This window comes from Girardinichthys multiradiatus, chromosome X (assembly GCF_021462225.1).
Source record: "Girardinichthys multiradiatus isolate DD_20200921_A chromosome X, DD_fGirMul_XY1, whole genome shotgun sequence".
Lineage (NCBI taxonomy): Eukaryota > Metazoa > Chordata > Actinopteri > Cyprinodontiformes > Goodeidae > Girardinichthys > Girardinichthys multiradiatus.
In genome coordinates this window covers 1,136,285-1,153,238 of record NC_061817.1, presented here as the reverse complement: position 1 = coordinate 1,153,238, position 16,954 = coordinate 1,136,285, and the positions used below count along the sequence as shown (strand labels likewise).

At 41.2% G+C, this 16,954-nt stretch overlaps 1 protein-coding gene across 1 annotated transcript in view; it reads right to left on the bottom strand.

The window, feature by feature from the left end:
- The window catches only part of LOC124863604 (carbonic anhydrase-related protein 10-like), a 299,030-nt gene that overhangs the window by 254,465 nt on the left and 27,611 nt on the right, over positions 1–16,954 (bottom strand). The window contains exon 2 of the mRNA XM_047358056.1: positions 13,718–13,792. Within this exon, the coding sequence (XP_047214012.1) occupies positions 13,718–13,792 (75 nt within the window). The remainder of the gene's footprint in view (positions 1–13,717; positions 13,793–16,954) is intronic.

The window sequence follows — 16,954 nt, the reverse complement described above, 5'->3', positions numbered from 1 at the left end:
TATAGGCTTCAGTCCTTGACGCAGCCTGTGAGCTGGTTCGACTGCCGTCCAGGCACATTTGCTGCATCTCTTCACCTCATTCCTGTCAACTTACTAAAAGGAAATAGTTTTGTATTCACCATAAAAAGACTCAAGTTCTAAATCAGTTTTGACACAGATGCACACTAATTTGATGTGGTGCGACCAGCAATTTCTGGGAACAATCACAAGAAACCATTTTAGAGATATAAGATTTGCTGGGTTGTTGACCAAGCTTTATGTAAAACATATCAGCACCCATCCATCCAACACTTTTCTAAGACAGTGTCATGGAGACAACTCTTTTGAAGAGACATCTCTTCTCCCGTCATGCTGATCTGAGCCGACCTCGGGGCATTCCTGAGGCAGCCATGAGATATACGCAAGTCCTGGGTATGCCCTAAGGCCATCTCCCAGTGGCCCATGTCTCAAATATCTCCCTAGAAAGGAATTTACATTTTTAGTAGACCAGAAACCACCCCAACTTGGTTCAGGGAAGTTCTTATTCTTTTCTTAGATTCTCCTTAAAAATCTCTAGTGATGGATATCAATTGCCATTACCACTCACAGGAACATAAGAATGCTCAGATAGCACAGATCCTGGACTTCAAAACTCCTCCAAAACATATGCTTAGCTTTTTTCCTTATAAACCAAAGGTCCAACTAGACACTGTCTGGCACTCCAGCAGAGATTCTGCTTAGGAAGCTATGAAGTTTAATCCCTGTTATAGTTACAGTATAGTCTCTGGTCCCTCTATTTTAAAGACAGGCCAAGACTCGATTCTCTCAAGTCCTACGGCAATGACCCAAAGTTGCACAAGCATGTAAACCAAGCAGCCCAATGATATCCTGGGTCTTTAAGAACTCCCTAATCCCATCCACCCCCTGAGCCTTGCTAGAGCTATGTAACTGCTTTGATAACCTAAACACCAGAAATAGCAGAGTGATCCCAGGCTTCTTAACCTGTGCTTTCAGGACAGTTGTTTGTTTTTAATTAAGTGCATTGAAGAAAGTGAGCCGGTACGGTCCGGTTCTGCGTACCACTAAAAGATTCTACGCCAGTACACAGTACCGGGAAGAGGGAAGAACAGCTGTCTGCTATGAAGCCGTCATCCAGAACCAGTTACGGCTGCAAAAATTCACGAGCACACAAAGAAGATCAGATCCGCTACCAATAGGAACTCTAAAAACACGACTTAATCTGTTTATAAATATAGTTATTTTCCACTCATTCCAAATAGTTTCTGAACTGTCCTGCTATGCTGGAGTCTCAAAGCTCTTGCTTTGCTTCTCTCCCCTCGGAGCTCGAGGCATTTGGGAACGGCCAGCCTCTAAAACGAGCACCACTACATTTAATGTCTGTCTGCTCGCTGCTAAATGCCCCAGTTAAAAGCAAATGGAGAGAAACTAGTTAAGTTTCAAGTTATTTTGCTGAATTACAACAACACAGTACAGCTCGAAAACACCGCTTATGACCAGAGATTTCACATACACTACACGAGAGCGCATGCGCCCTTACCCCAGAGTGGTTGCCAAAGAGATTGTTGCGTTCGATTTAATTAACTGGGAGATTTTACACAGGTGGTGCATTAGGACACAACGAACAATAAATCACTTACCATCTACAGATGTTTGAATGAAAACTGCGAAAACAACCAAACTGTCAAATTTTTTATTTAAATGAAATCAAAACTTGACCACAATGATAAAACTACTTTCACCCCTGATTAAGTGTCAAATCTATTTAGGTTTTAGGTAGATTAACAGATACTTTCTGTACATTTTATGTCATGAAAAACTAAAAAATAAATACAAAATGCCTAAACGGTTTAGCGTGAGAAAAATAAGTTTTAATAAGTACTTCTAAACCTGACGGAACAGAGGTGCAAACTATTTTATCTTGCCAAAGGCTCTCCATTATCATGTGGCATCCAGTGATAGAACTAGACTTTCATACAAGGGGTGGGCAAGGATTTTTCAAGGGGTCCATAAACTAATAAAGAAAAATATTCTCTTCTTTTTACGACTGTCATGTAATTGTCTGTCCCTAGACAAAATATAAGACAACTTGGTGACATGTCAGGATTGTGTTGGACAAAATCTAGTTTAGGTCCCATTACTATGAAAGTAAACTAAATGAAATAGCTTAGTTTCAATATAGCTCATGAAACTGTCTGCTAAAGGGTATTTCATTGCATTAATTATTAACTGCTTATTTGTTTCTTTTAAACCTTTTGTTGTTTATTAGGTTTTCTTATTCTTTTCATTTTACTTAGTAGTTTAGTTGAATGTTACTAGTCAAGGTAAAGAGTTTGACTGAAGTATTGTGACTTAAAGTTGAAGTATCTTGTTAATAAATTATTGTATGTTCTTCTGTATATCTGTGCAGAGCTTACTGTTTGAGAACATCAGTGCACGCATTCAGTGCTTCGTATAATACCACATCTCACCAGACAGGTATTCATAAAATAATACCTGACAGAGACGGAGAGCTGTTAATTCTTGATAATCAGGTGGTGCCCCGACTTGGTAATTTGGATCAAAATTACTAACTTTGTTAATGATTGTCTTTGGCACTAATTAATAGTTGTTCATAGCTAAACCAAACCTAATATTGCAAAATAAAGACCTCTAGGTCTGCCCCTGGTGGCATCTGTAGAGTATACTGCATAGTGTTTTAAGGTTTAGCTTTATATTTATATACAGCCAAAGGAAAGGCTCACTGGTGAAGCACAGATGCACTTTTACACTTGCTCCTCTCTGCCTGCAATCATCTATCATTTTTACCACCTCACTGTTTGAGATTAGGTTCCAAACTATAGTGGACCATCTCCAGTAATATGCCTCAAATAGATGCCTATTTCTGTCTCTGGTGAGGCAGACAGCCATCCCACGCTTACAGCCCTGTCCCTCTTATCGTGGCCTCTGTCTCATCTGGATGAGAAGGGGATTATGACAAATACGAGTAGAGGATGATAATGATCTATGTTTTACATAAAAAAGCTTACAGGAGTCATTTCTCTTATGCCAGCACAACTTTAACTAGAGAGGAGTAACATGTAAAAGCATACTTAGGATGAAAAGGCTAAAGTCAAAGGTACACACTCTTCACTGAGCCTCAGATTTCCCTGAGAGGGCTTTACGCACAGAAACACACTGCCTGTTCATTCACTCCAGCAAATCTCACTGATGTAATCCTATACTAATCCTAACCCACCCCCCTTCTATGGGTGTGAATGGTACGCAATAAACGCAATATATATATATATATATATATATATATATATATGTGTGTGTATATATATATATATATTTCCTGAGAGCTTATTTTAACTATTGCTGTTATAATTTAACTCTACCCTTAGCCTGATTCGAATACTTTCTCCCATTTGGGCATTAATCATTTATGTTATGTGAGCTTTTGTCTTTGTTTTTGAGAATAAATACCTTCATCTGAAAATTGTTCAGTCTCTCCCTAAAATATGAGGATTACTCTGCATAAAAGTCCACATCAAATTTAAACCCAAATAGGGCTGCACTAAATCTACATGAATTCAAATATCATTGTTAAATAGGCAAAGACAATATTGGTTTCAATTAATGTTTTCCTCACTCTTCTGTTTCTTTATTGTCATCTCAATGTCCCTTCACTCCCCATGAGCTGCAGCATCTTGGCCATTAAAGTCTGTATGATGTGTGCGCATCAAGGGCAGATTAGGACAACTGAATATATTATTGGCACGCAGAGTGTGAATGCATAGCTCCTGAAATATAAAAGTCTATCGAATGCTGCATCAGAGCATACTTTTGAGATTACAATACTGCACACATTGATATTCCAATTCTGTATGGGATTTAATACAGTTATATTCAATTAATTACAGTATGCGTTCTGATGAGGCTCGTTTGTCAGATTAAAAGTACCATAGGAAAATTATAACCTTTAGGCAGGTATTAAACATACGTTTCATTAAGCCCACATTTCTTTAAAAATAGTTATTTTTTTAGAACCTTTTCTAGATAGATGATGTAATAGTCTAATCCTAAATGTCATGTTTTCATTAGCTTTACGCAGAAAATTATCATCGTTCGTTCGTCGTCTTCATCTCTAAGGGAGTGCCCGGCCACCCTACGGAGGAAGCTCATTTCAGCCGCTTGTATTTGTGATCTCGTTCTTTCGGTCATGACCCAAAGTTCATGGCCATAGGTGAGGGTAGGAACGTAGACCGACCAGTAAATCGAGAGCTTTGCTTTTCGGCTCAGCTCTCTCTTCACCACAATGGACCGGCACAGCGCCCCCATTACTGTGGCAGCCGCACCGATCCGTCTGTCGATCTCCCGCTCCATTCTTCCCTCACTTGTGAACAAGACCCCGAGATACTTGAACTCCTCCACTTGAGGCAGGAACTCCCCTCCAACCTGAAGAGGACAAGCCACCCTTTTCCGGTCGAGTACCATGGCCTCGGACTTGGAGGAGTTGATCCTCATCCCAACCCCTTCACACTCGGCTGCGAACCGCCACAGCGCATGCTGTAGGTTTTGGCTAGAGGGGGCCAGCAGGACCACGTCATCCGCAAAAAGAAGAGACGAAATCCACTGGTCCCCAAACCAGACCCCCTCCGACCCCCTCATCCACCCCCGAAGCCTTGCCACCGCGGAGCTTTTTAACCACCTCGGTGACTTCAGCCTGGGTGATGAAAGAGTCCAACCCCGAGTCCCCAGCCTCTGTTTCCACCACGGAATGCGTGATGGCAGGATTGAGGAGATCCTCGAAGTACTCCTTCCACCGCCCGATAATGTCCTCAGTATAGGTCAGCAGTCTCCCGCCCCCACTATAAACAGTGTTGGCAAAGCACTGCTTCCCCTTCCTGAGGCGCCGGACGGTTTGCCAGAATCGCTTCGAGGCCAACCGGTAGTCCTTCTCCATGGCCTCACCGAACTCTTCCCAGGCCCGAGTTTTTGCCTCTGCCACAGCCCGGGCCGCAGCACGCTTGGCCTCACGGTACCCGTCAGACGCCTCAGGAGTCCCACAAGCCAACCACAGCCGATAGGACTCCTTCTTCAGCTTAACAGCATCCCTTACTGCCGGTGTCCACCACCAGGTTCTGGGATTGCCGCCACGACAGGCACCGCAGACCTTACGGCCGCAGCTATGGGCAGTAGCATCGACAATAGATGCAGAGAACATGGTCCACTCGGACTCTATGTCTCCAACATCCCCCAGGATCTGGTCGAAGCTCTCCCGGAGGTGGGAGTTGAATACATCCCTGGCCGAGGTTTCCGCCAGGCGTTCCCAGCAGACCCTCACTATGCGCTTGGGCCTGCCAAGTCTGTCTGGCTTTCTCCTCCTCCAGCGGATCCAACTCACCACCAGGTGATGATCAGTGGATAGCTCAGCCCCTCTCTTCACCCGAGTGTCCAAAACATGCGGCCGAAGGTCTGATGATACGACAACAAAGTCGATCATCAACCTCCTGCCTAGGGTGTCCTGGTGCCAAGTGCACTGATGGACACCCTTATGTTTGAACATGGTGTTCGTTATGGACAATCCGTGACTAGCACAGAAGTCCAATAACAAAACACCACTCGGATTCAGATCGGGGAGGCCATTCCTCCCGATCACGGCTCTCCAGGAGTCACTGTCGTTCCCCACGTGGGCGTTGAAGTCCCCCAGCAGAATAATGGAGTCCCCGGGAGGGGCACTATCCAGCACCACCTACAGGGACGCCAAGAAGGCCGGGTACTCTGCACTACCACTCGGCCCGTAGGCTGAAATGATAGTCAGAGACCTCTCCCCAACCCGAAGGCGCAGGGATACGACCCTCTCATCCACTGGGGTAAACCCCAACACGAGACGGCTGAGCTGGGGGGCAACAAGCAAACCCACACCAGCCCGCAGCCTCTCCCCGCACAAGCTCAGACTCCTTCCCCCCCAGCGAGGTGACATTCCACATCCCTAGAGCCAGCCTAAGCATCCGGGGATCGGGCCGTTGAGGTCTCCACCTTCGTCCGCCACCCAATCCTCTTTGCACCGGTCCCTCACGGTTCCCCCTGCAGGTGGTGGGCCCACTGGGGGATGGCCTCGCGTCTCTCGTTCGGGCTTGGCCCGGCCGGGTCCCGCGAGGAGCAACCCGGCCACCAGGCGCTCTCCGACGAGTCCCGACCCCAGGCCTGGCTCCAGGGTGGGACCCCGGCTCCGCCGTACCGGGCGACGTCACGTGCCTCGATATTGTGTTCTTCATGAGGGGTTCTTGAACCATTCTTTGTCTGACCCATCACCTAGAACCTGTTTGCCATGGGAGACCCTACCAGGGGCATTTAGGCCCCAGACAACATAGCCTCTAGGATCATTTGAGCACTCAAACCCCTCCACCACGTTAAGGTGACAGTTCAAGGAGGGGGAAAATTATCATAATTAACGGAAATAAAGGCTTGAAAACATCGGCCTGTGTGAAATTAATCTTTATAATCAGGTTACCTTAGGCAACTGAGTTTCCAAAATAAATTAACTTTTTAATTATATTCTCATATATATTAAATATGACTGTATTTTGTGCAAGTTATTTGAAAGGAATTTGAATTATCTTTGTTCCTTAAAACATACCCAGGAGAACACACACTCTGGGTCCACTGATTTGGCTGAAGTTAGCTAATTTTATCTAACAGTTAAAGTGTGAGGCAGCAGATATGTTACTCATCAACGTTATCTTCAAAGTTCCTTACTAATAGTCTGTGATTTCATTTGTAGCCATGTCATAATATTGATATTTCCTGAAATGCTTCATTATGTTCAGTGTATGACAAAAATAAAATTGTGAAATTTGTTAGACAAACAAATATATGAATAAATGTAAATTGCTTCTAGTAGGGTCAAACATCAATTTCAGATCTGCCATTTAAATCACCTTACAACATGCTAGGTAAGCTACAAAAAGACTGCTTATTACTAGACTAGATATTATACCGTTTTTGCCGACAGAAGAAAACGTTTCAACAATCACAAACTGTGCATAAAATATCTGTTTAAATTGGTGAAATATTTCATCTCCGGTGTGACCATTCTTGTTTTGATTTTGAACTAGAGCTGAATGACAGTCAAGATTCCTCAAAAACAGTAAAGTAGATTTTTACAAGTGAGGAATCAGAAGCTGCGAATAAGATGGCATCTTTCACATTGTCTTATTCTCTTAAATACTAGTGCTCCTAAAATGCTAGCAAACATAGGTGCAAAGCCAAATTCATATGCTTGTGTTTAGGCTTACAATGTATTGATGTACAAACATTAACAGTAGCATCAAAATATTGTAAATACAACACATTAACTTAATTCGCTGACACCTTAGGGAATTTTCCCCCTCCATATAGTGCACAGTGCCTCTTAGTGCTATATAGGTCTTTAGGAGCAAGCCAAGTATCCGTAGTTAATGGCAGCCCCATAAAGGTAACCAGAATTTTAGCAACCTCCTCTGACTGAGTCTCTCAGAAGACCAACCAACCGAATCTACCAAGCTCTCGCTTCTTAACAAGTCATCTTACTCAACTGAGGCACTCAACCTTGAAAATAAACAAGTAAGGGCTCAACCTTGTTAACTGTTTTGTTTGTTATCCTGATGAGAGCAATAGATCCAGTAACTGATCCAGTTCCTTCTTACAGGGGACCTTGTGGAGAACTGAGTGGAATACGTTCTCATTCACATTCATTCCAGAGTTCTGATGAAAATTAAAAAGAGAGATTATATTTCTCCTATTTTAGCTTCCCTTCATTGGCTCCTTGTTAAATCCAGAATAGAATTATACATACTCCTTCTCACATATAAAGCCCTTAATGATCTAGCTCCATCATACATCAGAGATCTGATTGGTCCATATGTTCCTAACAGGGAACTTCGTTCTCAGACGGCAGGTTTACTGGTGGTTCCTAGAGTCTCTAGAAGTAGAATCGGAGGCAGATCCTTTATTTATTAGGCTCCTCTCCTGTGGAACCAGCTCCCAGTTTTAGTCCATGAGGCAGACTCTGTTTTCTGCGTCTGTGTTCTTTTTTCTTCTCTGCTCTGTTCTCTCAAACCCACAGTTGGTTGTGGCAGATGGCCGCTCACACTGAGCCTGGTCCTGCTTCTTTCTGTTAAAAGGGAGTTTTTCCTCTCCACTGTCGCTACATGCATGCTCAGTATGAGGGATTGCTGCAAAGTCAACGCCAGTGACTGTCCACTGTCGCTACATGCTCATCCAGGAGGAGTGACTTCTACAAGTCACTGACTCGATGCAATCTGTTGGGTTTCCTCAGATAGAAAAACGTTTTAACCAATTTGAATAAATAACTGAATGTGACTGCACTTGATGGTTAGGATTAATTGGAATGTATGTAATAATACATATTTTATCTGATCTTGCATTGCGAATGGTTGTCTAAAGGTATGCCAATTATTGCCAAAGTTAGATCCAAGACTAACTTCACTTCACTTCCAGATTCTTCAAGATAATCCTTGGTTCTAAAACATAAATAACATTGCGTGGTAATGTTGCATCACTCTTTTGGACATGATTTTCAACCATCTTTGGTCAACTTGTTTATATTGTACATAGCCCATTAGTCTTCCTTATTCTTTAATTCTGGTTGGTAGTTTAGTTGGATTGTTTTAGCATGGTGAAGAGTTTGTTGATTGAAAGATGTTTGACTTTGAGTTGACTTATTTTTGTTAATAAATTCTTGTATTTTAAGAAATTGAGTGACTTCATTCCATGTGTGTTCAGAGTTTTGCTGTTCAATAATGACAGACCTTGGCTCATCCCTTTCAATTTTGTCCTAATGCCACCGCCTTATTAGGCTGGTATTCACAGGACAGCCCTTAACAGACCGAAATATTATTTAATAAATATTAAAGTATTAATATTAAATATTAAATAATATATTCAAATTCATAATTACAACACTTCCCTTAGCTGGCCTGTACTGTATTTAGCTGTAGGTTATGAGTTAAAATCAATATCCTCAAATGTTTTCTCCCAACTATTTGTTTCACCACAACAGTCCTACAGCAGAGCCCGCGCAGCCAGGGCCTTAGGCTGGCTTGGTGACGGTATATAGAAAGCATAGTCCTAGATCCCAGCCCACAGGTCACCACCAACCCATCTCTACGACCATGTCTTGAAGACATAAAAACTTGGATGACTAAATTTTCTGCTTCTAAATTCAGACAAGACAGAAGTTGTCATCTTTGGACTGGAGTCTTTAAAAAAGAAACTGCTTAGTCAATCACTTAACGTGGATAGCATTAAATTGACCTCCGATGGTGTTATTCTTGAACAGGACATGTCATTTAAATCCCATATTAAACAGATTTCTAGGATTTCCTTCTTTCACCTCCGGAACATTGCCAAAATTAGAAATATCCTATCCAGGAGTGACGCTGAAAAACTAATCCATGCATTTGTTACCTCAAGGCTGGATTTTGTAATTCTTTACTATCAGGATGTCCACAATATGCAGTTAAAAGCCTTCAGGTGATTCAAAATGCTGCAGCAAGAGTTCTGATGAAAATTAAAAAGAGAGATCATATTTCTCCTATTTTAGTATGTATTCACATTTGCCACTTTTGGTCTGCTTTAAACGGACCAGAGTTCGTTTCCCCCCTTGGTCCGGACCTTTTGTGCAGGTGTGAATACACTGAAGCGAACCCTGGTCCGGACCAAACAACTGGACCGAGACCCACTTTTTGAGGTGGGTCTCGATCCGCTTCCAAACGGACTCTGGTGCGGTTTGCTTATGGTCTGAATACAAACCGGCCCCAATCCGAACCAACTACAAAAAGTTCCTTTGGACATAAAAAGCCACCATAGCCGGTAGCAAAGGTGTGTGTTGTAAGGTAATCATACCTGATAAACTGTGTGTTGCTTAGCAACGCTACTGGCTAGTTGTGGAACAAGGCATGTAGAGAACGTCGGCGTTCAGCACGCATTCTCCTACGGGGTTCCAAAATTATAAATGGAACGTCTCAAAATCTGTGTTGAATGAGCTGCTCTTCACTCTCACAATTATATTGCAGCTGTAATAACGGCATAAATATGCAGAACAGAGGTGCTGCATACAGCACGTCTACAGATGTTTTCCTCAATTTCTGGGTCTGTGCTCTGTCCCGCCCCCAACATTTCTGTCCAATGATAACAATGATCGTCACCTGCATGGCTTTGTTTACAAGTAATAGTTCACTTGCAAAAAGTACAATGTGAAAACAAACCGCACCAAATGAAAAAAATAAAGTTCGCTTTTTGTCCGGACCAAACAAGTGGACCAAAGGATTTTTCTGGTGTGAATACACCCTTAGCTTCCCTTCATTGGCTCCCTGTTAAATCCAGAATAGAATTTAAAATTCTCATCCTCACATATAAAGCCCTTAATGATCTAGCTCCATCATACATCAGAGATCTGATTGGTCCATATGTTCCTAACAGGGAACTTCGTTCTCAGACTGCAGGTTTACTGGTGGTTCCTAGAGTCTCTAGAAGTAGAATCGGAGGCAGATCCTTTATTTATTAGGCTCCTCTCCTGTGGAACCAGCTCCCAGTTTTAGTCCGTGAGGCAGACACCCTGTCTACTTTTAAGGCTAGGCTTAAAACTTGATAAAGCTTATAGTTAGAGTGGGTTAGGTTATCCTGACCTATCTCTGTAATTATGCAGCTATAAGCTTAGGCTGCTGGAGGACATAATGGCCACTTTCACTCTCTTCGCTACATTCTCACACTACTCTGCAATTTTGCATTATTTGCTGTTATTTCAGCTTTTAACTTAATGTTCTCTCTTTTCTCTTCCTAGAAGCTACACCTGGCCTGACTCTGTGTCTACCTGTGACACCTTTCTGGAGAGGGACATCATCCAAGCATCTGCTGGCAACAACTTAATGCTCACCCTCTACCGATGATCCACATAGCCCTGTCTTTCAGTGTTTAACCCTTTCTCTCTCCTAGGCATAGCAATTGACTGAGCTTTTACTGTAACTAATTATATGGGCTCTCTTTCAGACTCTATGCTTGAAAACTGGCTCGGAGTTTATATATTCTTTCTTTCTAGATGAAACAACTGCATGCATCAACATTTACTTTTCCTTCCCATAGAAAGTACTCCTGGATCAGAGCTTCTGTATTCTTTTTGTGTCTCTGCTCTGTTCTCTCAAACCCCCAGTCGGTCGTGGCAGATGGCCGCTCACACTGAGGCTGGTTCTGCTGGAGTTTTCTTCCTGTTAAAAGGGAGTTTCTCCTCTCCATTGTCGCTACAAGCATGCTCTGTATGAGGGATTGCTGCAAAGTCCACGCCAGTGACTGTGCACTGTCGCTACATGCTCATCCAGGAGGAGTGAATGCTGCAAGTCTCTGACTAAATGCAATCTGCTGGGTTTCTTTAGATAGAAAAACTTTTTATCCAATTTTAATAAATAACTGAATCTGACTGCACTGTTCAATGGTTAGTATTAATTGGAATGTATGTACCTGACCTTTGTGAAGTGCCTTGAGACAACATATGTTGTGAATTGGCGCTATATAAATAAACTGAACTGAATTGAAAAATAAGAACGGAGGTACAGTAAATGCTGAATATGGAAATGATATAACCCTACTGATGATTCTAAACAGTGATAAGACAAACAGACAGCTAGCACTACCAAGAAACAAGATGCTAATGTAAATGAGATGCTGAACAGTGTTTCTAAAAGAACACAAACATAATTAAAGCGTCCTTTCTTAAGTAAAACACAAATTTTTATAGTGAAACTGTAATTTTGTACTGTATTCTTTGCAGTCAAATGTTCAATTTATCCGTGGTCAGTAGTAGTCTAAAGTGAATGTACTAAAGGCCAGTCAGTTTGTGTTTGTTTTGAACAACACAGGGACAAGGGTCTCGGCAACGTCTCCTGGCTGGAGTGGATGGTCAGAAACCATCTATTTGATTTCTCTAACCTTCATCACTTCTTTGTCTTTCCATCACACTCTTCCTCTCAATGCAGAGCTTTGAAAAAAACATTCTGTCTTAATTTAATGGACAGAAACATTAGCTCTTACAATAGAAACATCATTAGTCTGTCAGAGCTGCTCACAAACAATGCGCCAAAACACAAATCAAACATGTTGTCAATGGGCGATAACTACTCTAACTAAACTTAAACAGCGTTATGAAGGGTGAAGACTAGTGAACTGTTATTTGGAGAAGAATGAAATTGAAGTACAATATCTTTAGCTGGTTACACCTGTTACACCTCACCGTCAACTGCACTCTTCATGCTCTGGTCTTTATTTTAGTGGTAGGGTATGCAAAGCTGCACTCTTCTTCGTAGACATTGAGTTTGGCTGCCTTACGCAGTTGTAGCGCCTCCTACAGTAACCTGGTTGAGCTACTCAGAGAACTATGCTGTTCGAATGTATTGGTTTTATTTTTATTTTATTTTAGACACAGCAGAAAAATACTGAGGTCCAGACCTCGGTGTCCTCAATGATAGCTACCACCTTGACTACAAGCTGATTTTCAGCTTAAGGCCAGGGCTTACAGACAGTTCTGGAACCTCTGCTTATTTATTTAACTCTGCCTTTTCCCACATGAATAATAAAAAGTTCAAACACCGTTCCACCATGACTGATGATCATCTGGAAGTATGCTTGAGGTTGGTTATTGGCAGCTACTGTCGGAACTATGCATCCCTGGTTGATTCCATTCAATGCAAAGTATCAGTGTAAGTAAGGGGCAAAAACATAACAGATTTGCATTGTGTAATGCAATCATTCAAGTGTACCCAACATCCTGTTTGGAAAGAGTTGTTATTTAATGTAATGTGAATAGAAAAGGTTAGATTCTCATTGTCAGGAGAATCTAACCTTCCATCTGCACATTGGGGTTTGATTGCCCAGTGGGGATGATCAGGCATAAATAGCTTAGGCTTGGGTTAAATTTTATTTGTCTGATATTTCAGCAATGAACAATGCCTTTTGTATTGTGCCACAGCAACAAAATTGTAGTTATTTTTAGCCTGCTGTACAGAGAGAAAGAATAAAGAATAAGAGCAATAAAGAATACTCTATATATTTATGAATAAATAGATGTTTTGCATTTTTTATGTAGGTAGATCATTGTGATCGCCCCTGTCTGTCTGCTTAGTAGTGCTCTGTGTGCAAATCTTTGTTGCCTTTGTGTTTTATTGCCAGGTTTTGTGAACTGGGCAGTGATTATATGGAATACATTAGAAACTAATCAGCCTGTTTTTAAAATAAACATGTAGTATTCTAATGTCATCTTTTTAATAAAAATATATTTTGAATGTCTTCTTTTGAGGGATCCAGGACTGTTCAAAAAAGCCCAGATCTGGCAACACTTATGGTTGAAAGAGAGCCAGAACAACTCCCCTCAAAATGGCCTAGTCAAAGTCTAAACCTAAAAGCAATTGTAAATCTGTGACTTGAAAGGTGGTGTTCAAAGATGAGTATGAGCAATTCTGGTAAACATTTCTGCATTCCATAATGCACCTCAGCCCCTTTCAGAAAAAAACAAAATCACTTAAAGAGAACATGAAAGCTTGTTGTTGCAAAAATAGGCAAATTCTGTAATTTTTCTGTTATTTCCATTACCTCCTTCTAAAACAGTGACAGAACTATGATGCCAGTAATCCCCTTTAAATCGATGTGTGCAATGCTGCCTGTGAGACAGGTGGTACTCTGTTACCTGGAACAAAGCTTCCCTGGACCACATCTTTATATGCCCACCAACTCTCATCAAGCTTGGACGTAATAGGCTGAGCTGTGAAGAGAAAGAAAAAAGAGAATGTGAGCTTTCTAATATAACCCTTGATGACTGTTCAAAATTCTCTTTTATATCAAAGCTCCTTTTTAAACTCACTTTCAAAGCAAAGAAAGATGGAAGAACTAGATGAAAGAGAAAACATGAAGGCAGCATGCTGTGAGTTGTAAGCAATAATCAACATTTAATTTAAGGTTAATGATGTGACAACTTTAAATGTCACATCTATAATTAGACTGCAATTTATTCCACAAAAATAGCCGTTCACAGATATATTTTCAATTGTATGTTAGAAGAGGGTGTTGTTGGTGTTTTTGTGCTGTAACAGAAAACCAAACAGGAGTCATGATGTCAAATCAATGAGCAACTGGAGGAAAATTTGATAAACAGCAAGAAAAATACATAACAAAACACCTTTTCTATTTAAATAAACACAACGATTAATTAATGAGTTTAGGATGTAATCCAAATGCAAACTGCAGCTTTTGCTGTGTGAAGAGCTTTGCACTCCCCAATTACCTCCTCTTGACACTGATGCAATTATGTGTGGCATTTCTGTTATCCAAAACAGTTTCCTCTGAAAACTGTGCAGCTCAAAAAATAAAGCTTAGACAAACAGAAATGTAGTTTGTTAAGGACTGAGCTGGAACCAAAATGAAAACTGCACTTCACTTTTATGAATCTAAGACTTATGCCATGTGGACTGCTGGGCTTTGTTATGTGTTGAGTGCTTTTGATGCCTGATCTATGATGTCTTAGTACCATCTATTGGCAAGGGTATGTACATGTGGCAATTGAAACCAACTGAGGCAAAATAAATGAAGGGTGTGGTAGTTCGAGACTCATTCTGATCAATGTACCTGTAGTATAGATATGAGTACTACGCAGGAAGAACACAACAAAACTGATGAAGAGGATAAAAGGAAATTGCCTGTGATTTGCCTTTTTGAGCCAGTTGGTGATTACAGACCAGGTCAGTGAAGTTAGCAAACTAAGCTAACTCGCTTTTTGTTTGGAGGAGTGACAACATAACGTAGCTGAGAGACAGTGCGGGGCCTTTGTAAAGAAAGGAAGCTGTGTTGCATGATTAAGGTCTAAATCCAGTTGAGAAGGAAATCATTAGGATAATAAGCAGTATTAGCCAAGGCCCCTTATCCAGCATGTAGTCACCAAGAGTAGTTTTAGTAGCAGTCCTTCAGCACAGCCCGCACGGCCCGAAACTCAGTCCACCTGGGTGATGGTACATAGGACATGGCAGCTCCATTGTCAGAAACGTGGCGTTAGAGAGATCTGTCACCATGGTCAGATATCTGCCAGTGGCCAGAATGGGTGACATCAAATCCTACCTGAAACCGCTGATAAGTGTAAATACAGTAATATTTACTTTATTTACGCTGGTGGTAATGACACCCTGTTACGTCAGTCGGTGGTCACTAAAATGAGTCTTGCTTTGGTGTATTAGTTTGCCAAAACAACTTAGTAAAATACAAGTAAAATACCTTAACAGAAAATTACTTTGGTAAAAGTGATAGTCACTGATGAGAAAAGTAAGAGTCAGAAAATTGTTCATAATAATTGGGAAAGTAAAAGTAAAAGTACAAAGTATTTTTGTACATAAAAAGAAGCAAGACAAATGAATATTTTTTTGGTTTTCCCTTTACTTCACTTGTAAAAACAATGGAGGTACAATTTGTGGAAAACCCAATTTAGCCCTAAGAAAACATTTTATTCAAACAGTAATGTTCATAAGAGCTCAGAATAACACAAAAGCCACCGTGTAGAATGACATGCAACTACAACTGTGCTGTCTGCCTGAGAAAACTAAAAGTGCCTCCTGTAAGAGTACGTGTCCACTCTGTCTTAGAGAAAAAAAAAACGAGGTAGGACCATAGGTGATTGTCTCTGTGATCCACAGCCATAGCAGATGTGCTCGTCGGTTGGCAACTTCTTCCATGTCTTCTTTCAGGATAAATTCCAGTCATATTTTAATTTGTAGCGAGTAACAATGTGTCCGAATTTTAAGTAAAGAAGTAAAAGTAAAATTTTTATGTTTCTAATGTAACGAAATTAAAGTAAAAGTCTTGATTTAAAAAAAGTACTCAGTAAAGTACAGATCCTCAAAAAAATTAAGTACTGTAAAGTAAATGTACATAGTTACTATACACCTCTGCTAAAATGTAGCCTTTAATCCTATCTTAGACTCAATTAGCTTTGCTCAAAATATCTGCAGACCTACCCAGTTTTGAATCCATTCTCTGGCCCTTGTGCTGACATATTGCACTGAGTGTGAACAAATAATATGTCCTCAGGAAAATCTAGAACTTATACAGGTCTAGGGTCAGGTAAAGAGCTGCTAAAATCTCTGCAGACCCCACACACCCTGCACATAAACTGTTCAGAGCTTTACCTTCAGGCAGCCGTTACAGAGCACTGTTTACTAAAACCAGCCGCCACAGAGACAGTTTCTTCCCCCAGGCTGTTTCTCTGTTGAACATTCAACAGAGTACAGAACAACAGCATACAGATGTTGCAAATGCACCTTTTTATTATATATGTGTATATTGTACATTGTTAATATGTATATTCTGTAATACAAAAACAAAACCACAGAGCAAAGTGTACCGGAGTCACATTCCTTGTTTGTATGTACGAACTTGGCAATAAAGCTGATTCTGATTCTGATAATTCTGTCCTGTCTGACCACTTTTTATAAGCTTTGAATTTAATTAAACTGAATGCTCCACTCCTGCGAGAAACTTTCATTATAGTACATCATTATCAGGCAATGCTGTGGCAACTATTTTCTGGAGTTTGGCATCTACTGCTCACAACAACTTCATGCTTTTATTGTCAGATCCACGGTGGTTGTGTGCAGGCTGGGTGCAGGCTGTGTGTTTGTGCAGTGTTTTTTCCACCCTTACTCAGGGTGTGACCTGCAGCAGCAGCAGCAAGCAGCAGCCCTGTTTTCTACTTTTTCTCTGATCATTTTATTTTTTCTCCTGTGCCTCTAGGAAATGTTTCTACCGTATTTTCTGTGGGCTGAATGTCTCCTGCCATGTTCAGATAAATGTGGAAATTCAAGCCTCAAAGAACCTTGGCCGTATGTCTCTTTTCTGCCTCCTTCTTGGACCCAGGTTTCTGGAAATAACTTTCATCGAGCTT